A 7,772-nucleotide genomic window follows, 5' to 3' on the forward strand; every position below is an offset into this window, starting at 1 on the left:
AACCTGGAGCCGGCACTGTGTCAGTGGCCCAGTCTGCTTTGGAGCCACAGACTCTAATTTGACCTGGAATAACCACTGTTGAGTGAGACCAGAGGCACTCTGCGCATGCTCACAGGTGCTCCCATTCATATCATTTTCTTACAAAAACTGTGTTCTTTTCCCTGGTAGACTTTCCAATTTGTTTACCAAGAACGAGAGGAGGCAGAGATCTGGTCCAAGACAATTTTATTCTGCAGAATAAGGCAACCCTTGGGGCTAACGCTCCAACAAAGGTCACAATCAAGTGATGCGATCCAAAAGTTTATATAGGCAAGACCTTTGGGGGCTGTCCTACGCTTGCGCTGTACTAATCTCTTTGTCTAGCTGAGAGGGAAACAGAAAGCAGGCAGCGCCTTTTACATATCTAGGCATGTGCAGAGAGGTAGCCTTGTACTCTAACGTAAATACGTTCCTGGCATTCCTGAGTCTCCGATAAGGCGCTGTGTTTGACATGACAATTTCACACAAAGGTAGAATAGACATAGCCTAGCTTATAAAATTATGGGATAACAGACATATTTCTATAACAATTTCACATTATCCAGGCTTCACTCTGGGCATTCAAAACTTTTTGAGGCCCCGGTGAAGCCTTGTTCAGATTAACCTCCAGTCTGCCTGGATTTTAAAAAAAAATCTTCAGGGGCAGTGCAAATCTCATTGAGGCTGGGTCATAAGCGTCCGTCCATTTTCCTGAAAGGTTTGCAGTCCATACACACCCAAAGCGGGTGGGGAGAATGTTGGGGGCGTTTTGAAAATAGCCACTCATGAAAACCTCTGCCACATTCCGCCATCTTGGTGTATTTATTGGGAAGTCGGTAAAATTCAAACATAACTTCTCCAGAATCAAACTCTGGAAGAAAAAAAAACACAACTCAGTAAGTTTAACTGAATGGTTATATACACGGTGTGGTAAGGTACTGGAAAAAAATATCTGATTAAACCAAGGAGAGGACATTTTGATGGTGTCCCTGGCTTCTGGAAGGCTGCTAGGCCTCGTTGCTATGGGAACCACTATCAAGCCAGGCCTGAGGCCAAGAGGGCTGAAGTTAGGGATCATTTCTGAAGAGGAGTGGGGCTGTTTAAGAAGCTGCCTCGTTGCATTAAGTACAAACAATTTTTTTGCTTCCAGGGTCAAACCCTGAAGAAAAACAACCACCACTGGTTCAGCAAGTTTAGCCAAAAGCAGGCTGTGAATGGCACAAATTGGCTAGCACCATTGACGTCACCAAGATGTCTCCCCCCGCACCCACCCATTCCATACATTCATTCCCCAAAGGAGTTTTGCAGCTGAAATACTTCAGTGTTATTTTTATTAGCATATAAACAAATAAATGTGTATGCAGCGCTTTAAAAAAGGAAGGGTTTTAAAGGGCAGAAATGAAGCACAGGGAGAAGGAAAAGGCTGGTGGCAAATCTAACGTTCTTCTGGAGAGAATGGACGTCCGCCATGCACGTTTTAAAAGAGGAAGGCATGATATGAATGGAATACATGATGCGTTCTACAAATAAACACTTGGGATATATATCTCCTCAAGAAAAATGTAGCTGCTCCTCCCCGTATGCTGATGGTTACAGGCGGATGCTTTCTCTCCTCTTCCTAAGGAGGAGGTGGGAAGGTTTCAGTTTGGCTTGAGTTCTCGGATGAGATCCTGCACCCATGACACTTCGGGATCAGCACAGACTTTCTGACCGTTTCTTGTGGTAAATCTGCAAAGGAGAAAGTGTGGTTATGGTCCATTCAGAAACCTGGGAAGAGGAAATGCTCTGTATTGTAATAACTTCGTCACAGAGCTGGCGGTCTCCTCCCAGGTATCACGCTCAGGGCTAGCCATCTCCTCCTCCCTACCCTCCTGGAACTTTGCTAAAAAATGCAGACGAATTATACCGTCCTTGGGCGGCCACTTGCCCATCACCAAAAAGAGAGGAGGAAAGGGGACACCAGTTTGCATAACATTTGCATATGCTAACTTTTATGTATAGTTACACATTTAGAAATAATAACTGTAATTTAAATAGTGGAGAAGACTGGCCAGGTGACCTGTGTGCCTGCTCAGTCTACTGTCCAGGTGTTTACAGTAGTTGGGCGATTTCAAGGCCCTTGCCCGCCCTCCGTTCTCATAGTTTTTTAGCTTCAAACTAGACTTGGACTGGACAGCCCTGTCAGGGTGGACACTGAGCCCATAGAATCCCAGAGTAGTTCTGATTCTGAGGAAGAGGAGTCGCTCCTGGGAGAGGAGCGCGCTCCTCTTTCCCAGGGCCAACAGCTGACGGAGATTCCTCCCACCGGCATTCCTAGCTTAGATAGCAGTCCTGGGAGTGACAGAGCGTGGGAAGCAGCCTTGATGGACGCGCGACGCCGACGCAGAGAGCGGCGCCAAATGGAGGGCGCGGAAAGGAGGCGTAGTGCCCGGTTGGCGCGCAAACAACGGCTGCGCCCAGAGGCTCCAAGGAAAAAGGGGAGGGACTCTCCCTAGTCCTTAAGTTCAGGGGTCTGCCAGTAATTCCCTTTCAGACAGGGACCAACTGTTCCAACTTAGGGCATAGGTACTCTGCTGCTCAGATCTAGTTGCTAACAGTAGAGTTGTTAAGTTGTAAAAGAGGAATAAAGCTTTGAAAAGAATCCATTTGTCTGTGTCTGGACTTGGCTACTGGATTAGACGGAGAGAGGCCTCCAAGGAGCCCCTGACAAGCCCTTTGAACAGAGGACACCTTCAAATGGATGTCTATTCTCAGGCAGGCCTTAAAATAGAGGACTGCCCTCTGTAAAGTAGGGCACATGGCCACCCTATGCAGCATGCTATACTGCCTCTAGGGAGGGACGTGGCTCAGTGAGTAGAGCGGCTGCTTTACATGCAAAAGGTCCCGGGTTCGATCCCCAGTATCTTCAGGTGATGTCAGGGACCAGGGTTGCCTCTGAGCACAGGGAGTGGCAGAGTAGTTCAGATTCTGAAGAAGAGGTAGGGATGTACGGATTCCCACCGTCCGTTCCAGTGGGGAATCCGCAGGGGGGGGTGAGGCGATCCACACGGAGCGGGCAAGCTGTCAGGATTCCTTTTGCCCCCACTGAACTTCAGACACCAAATCAAACACAGACAAGAGGCTTCAACGTAGGGCTTTTTTTAATCCATTACTTCAATGGGTCATACAGATGCAAATTCTCAGTGACTCTCAGTCTACACAGGAAATGCCTTCAGGCAGGGAGTTCAAAAGATAGCTACGAAAGTTGCCCGCTGTTTGAAGAAAGGCGGGCTCACTATCCTAACTTAAGGGGTGGAGGGAGATCTTCTCCCTCGTGAGGCTTCTAAGCGCAGCTGTTCACACCGGGCCAACCAGGTAGACTGTCTAAGTTTGCCCCGGCCATCTCTCTCTTGGCTCTGCGCCTGCGCCTGGCGTCTATGAATTCAGGCTCTCCAAACCGCGCCTCACCCTGTTCGCTATCTCTCATGGGTGTGTGTGTGTGTGAAGAGGGGCCCTCTCCGTCCAGCTGGACCTTTGAAACTTGAGGAGTCTGCCTTAGCCATGTCTGGACAAGCCTGGGAAACTACCTCCCCCATGTCTGGCGGTTCCTCTTCACAATCTGAACTACTCTGCCACTCCCTGCACTCAGAGGCAACCCTGACAAGTAGGGCTGGAAAAAAAAAACCCTGCCTGAAACCCTGGAGAGACATTGCCGCCAGTCAGTGTTGACAATGCCGGTCTCGATGGCCCAAGGGTAAGGCAGCTTCCGATGTTGCTTCTGGATGACGTTAAAAATCAAACAGTTCAGGTCAGCTAAACACAAGCAGCATTTCTATAGTGTTGCTCACTCCTAGATGCCCATTCGTAAAATGGCTGCCATGGCGGGCATGGCCAGATGAAAAACACCCATTTCTTATAAGGTAAATGGGTGAGACTGAAAGAAAAGTTGCTTGCCCCAGAACCTAAGTACAAGGCAGAGGTGGGTTCAGAGCTCCAAAACACAAAACCGCCCCTTTGAAGCCAAATAAAGATGGTGCTGGAGGGCAGCACTTTCTCTTGCAGCAAGCCAGCCAGCCTCCTAATTTTTAACAAAATATTAATTAAAAAATACAAATCAGGAGGAGTAGGGAGCCTGGCGGGTACCAAGAGACGTGTCTGTGGGCGCAGGGTGGCCACAGGCTCCACATGGGAGACCCCAGGATTCAACACCATGGATGAGAAGCACATCTTATACATGGCTTTAAAGCGGAATTAGAGGATAAGAGGGTGTCTGTTGATAGTGATTAATTACAAAAGCTAAACAGAATCTCAAATGCAGAGACTGTATAATTCCCACTATCAGATGATCCTGGGGCACATGCAGCAACGGAGACTTGTGGCCTCTGTTTCTTGCTTTGGGGCCTGCTGGAAGCATCTCTCTAGTCAATGTGAGAAACAGGATGGAGCTTTAATCTCTTGCAGCAAGACTCTTTTTATGCTCTTAGATGAGAACAGAACCTCCATGAACAGCGGCACTATATCTTAGAGTACCAGATACACTTGGGAAAGGTTGTTCCCTTCACACCGTGCTTGTAGTCTTCTAGGAGGCATTTCTCTGGCTGTTGTGGGGAGCAGAATGCTGGACTAGGTAGACCTTTCATTTTTTTATAATGTTTTACAGTTTTATAATCTGTTGTAAACTACTTTGGGATTTTTTAAAAAATGTGAAGCAGTATATAAATACTTCCAATAAATAAATAAAAGGGGGTTGCTGTTTATTTATATTTATTTATATATTATTACATTTATATCCCACTGGGTTTTTTTCCTCTTGCAAGGAACAAGGCACCTACAAGGTCCTCCTTCTATTTTATTCTCACAACAACCCTGTGAGGTAGGTTAGGCTGAGTCAGTGACCCAGTTACCTTCATGGCTGAGTGGGGACTAGAACCCGGGTCTCTGGAGTCCCAGTACAGCACTCTAACCACTATACTACACTGGCTGTCACTGTTTTAAGAACATAAGAATTGCCCTTCTGAATCAGACCAAGGCTCCATCTAGTCCAGCATTCTTTCACACAGTGGCCAACCAGCTGTCGACCAGGAACCCACAAGCAGAACATGAGCACAACAGCATCCTCCTACACATGTCCCCCAGCAACTGATGTACCTAGGCATATTGCCTCTAGTACTGAAGGTAGCACATAGCCATCAAGACTAGTAGCCATTGATAGCCTCCTCCTCCTCTAGGAACTTGTCCAACCCCCTTCGAAAGCCATCCAAATAGGTGGCCATCACTGCATCCTGTGGCAGCGAATTCCATAGTTTCACTCTGCACTGTGTGAAGATGCCCTTCCTTTTATCAGTCCCAAATCTCCCACCCATCAGCTTCATGGGAGGACCCCAGTGGGTTCTAGTATTATGAGACAGGGCGAAAAATGTCTCCCTATCCACATTCTGCACACGAGGCATAATTTTGTACACCTCTGTCATGCCTCCCCTTGCTCGCCCTTTTTCCAAGCTAAACAAGCCCAGCTGTTGCAACCTTCCCTCAAAGGGGAGATGCTCCAGACCCTTGATCCCTTTAATTGCCCTTTTCTGCACTTTTTTGGCTCCCCCATGCACAATAAATTCAAAATCTAGTATTAAAGGATTAGAATTCTGTGTTTCTATGATTCTATGAATTACTGATTATACTTACATGACAGATCGCTGAGGGCACCTCTTGTCTGTGTATTGAAATTTGCTCAGGTGGCTCAGTGGAAGGCGCTTTGCTGAATAGATCAAACAGCAGGAACCCACGACGATGGAGAGTCCTGAAAGAAGCAGAGGAATGGAAAGGGTTTGTGGCTGATCCTCCCACATCAGGAGGCTCATCCCCTCTTGAACAGCCCATCCCATAGACAAAGGTATAGGGGTCAGAAGAGCTTCTAGGGTGGGCAACAGGCAGCGTGCAGGCTGCATGAAGCCCCCCAGAGCCATTTTTCCACCACCCCCTGCCAGCGCCGAATTTGCTGCCATGGTGGTGGCAGAAAAACTGGTGATTTTGCTGGAAAACAAGGCCTGCAGGGAGCATGCACCTTGTCTGGAAGCGGAATCACGCTCCTGGAGATATCCTGGGAGCCTAATCCTGCTTTTAAATGAGGTGGGTGCTCCCTGTATCCCTTGTTTCCAATCAAAATTACTCCTTTTTGGGCGGCTGCTATGACGGCAAATTCAGTAGCAAAGTCGGCAGGGCAGCAGCAATTTTGGCAGTGGGGAAGGGGGTGCTGCTGTGCAGCCCTGTTCAATTCAAGCACATAGTTTGGGTGGATTCTCCCAGGTCCACCTGTGCCATGGAGCCCAACAAAAGAATTACTTTGAGCAACGGATTCCTTCAGGGGCCCCATTTCCTGCCACCCATCTTGGCTTCCGTGCGGGATTGTTGCAACCTTTTTTTTTAGCATAACAACATAGGTATCTTCAATGTCATCTATCAGTGCAAGCGCACTGTCAATGCAGCAGCATTAATGGCATGATCCCCTGGATGTGTGAAACAGCCGTTATGGATAGGTCTTGTCTGAAAGAGCCCTTTGCTATCACATGACCAAAAGCAAATGGCTTTACCTGCTCTTCTGCTGGGGTTGTTCTTGAGTGTGTTCCAGATTGCTCTGTTGTTTGCACAGGCTGTACATTACAGTGGTCTCCCTGACTCTCTCTCTCTCTCTCACACACACACACACACACACACACACAGTTTTAACATACCCAGGAGGACCATTTCAGTGATGTTATGAAAAGTTACTCCCCGCTCCACACCCACCCACAATTCTTCATTGTTCTGCTTGTTCTGTCACAGCATTGACTGTGACAGTTTGATTGACAGGTCATGAGGGAGGAGGAGGAGGAGTTTCAAAGAGGAGTTTGAGAAGCCCAAAATCTGCTTTGGGCAGGAATGGTTGTCTGAACAGCCCACCCCCAGTACAGACTTGAAAGACAGCAACTCTTTGTGTGAATGTGGCATGCACTTCTCGGGATGGGTGAATGAATATGTGATGTCCAAGTTAGTTGAGGTTCTCCAAAATCCTCCTCAATGCTTGGTTCGCCTCCTTTGTGTTCTTGAATGTGAGCATCTTTTTTTAAATTGGGAAAAATGTGCATTTTCCATCAGGGAAAATGCACATTTTTAAAAGTGCACACCCAAATATGCACACTTTTCCCCATAGGCTAAAGCATGGCAATGCAGATTTTTGCAACGAGTGCATACTTTTGAACGTGAACACAAGTTTGGGAAACTGCAAGCATTTCCCGAGAATTGTGCTCCTGCTTGCATTCATGTTCGGGGTTGCGAACGGGAATGAAATTCTCATACATTCCTATGCGCTTCCTCTTTAGATACAAAGGAGTGTATGGAAAAGGAAGAAAACAAAAACTCACCAGTCTTCACCTGGGGTAAGAAGGTGGCAATGACCAGGAAGACAGCCAGGGCAGCCACGGAGATCTTCATTGTTGCAGAGTGTGGTGGAGGCAAGGAGGTGGTTGGTTCAGGGTCAGCAGCCGGCAAGGCTGTGTCCTTTGCACACTCTCCTTTGCTCCACACTGAGCAACAAGGACCTTTCCCTCCTTTTTATACATGGCTTTGGAAAAGGATCTGGTGGTTCCTCGGAAGGAATGGAAAAAACACAACATTTCATTTTTCAGAACTGTTGGCAAAAACAAGTCACATCCTGGAAAACCATCCCAGGGTCTTGAAGTGGCCTCAGAGGAGGAAGTGAAAGGCTGCGGTGGGATTTTGCAATTCTGAGCTTGCAAAAGACG

General features: G+C 47.5%; 1 protein-coding gene across 1 annotated transcript; it reads right to left on the bottom strand.

Moving 5' to 3' along the window:
* Positions 1–214: 214 nt before the first annotated feature.
* Positions 215–7,555, bottom strand: LOC146335031 (C-C motif chemokine 4 homolog). Its single transcript, XM_084822822.1, has 3 exons — positions 7,392–7,555; positions 5,677–5,791; positions 215–1,746 (listed from the first exon to the last, which is right to left on the bottom strand). Exons 1-3 carry the CDS (start codon positions 7,459–7,461, stop codon positions 1,659–1,661), a joined length of 273 nt encoding a protein of 90 aa, XP_084678948.1. The 5' UTR covers positions 7,462–7,555; the 3' UTR covers positions 215–1,658.
* Positions 7,556–7,772: the final 217 nt, after the last annotated feature.

Source organism: Heloderma suspectum, chromosome 16 (assembly GCF_057233095.1).
Source record: "Heloderma suspectum isolate Gila_16-S chromosome 16, 16-S_ref, whole genome shotgun sequence".
NCBI classification, from domain to species: Eukaryota; Metazoa; Chordata; class Lepidosauria; order Squamata; family Helodermatidae; genus Heloderma; species Heloderma suspectum.

Coding starts and splice junctions, on each gene's coding strand:
- LOC146335031 (XM_084822822.1), bottom strand. CDS start 7,461: ATGAAGATCTCCGTGGCTGCCCTGGCTGTCTTCCTGGTCATTGCCACC. Junction 5,792..7,391: donor CTTACCCCAGGTGAAGACTG/GTGAGTTTTTGT, acceptor TGCTTCTTTCAG/GACTCTCCATCGTCGTGGGT. Junction 1,747..5,676: donor TGCCCTCAGCGATCTGTCAT/GTAAGTATAATC, acceptor TCTCCTTTGCAG/ATTTACCACAAGAAACGGTC.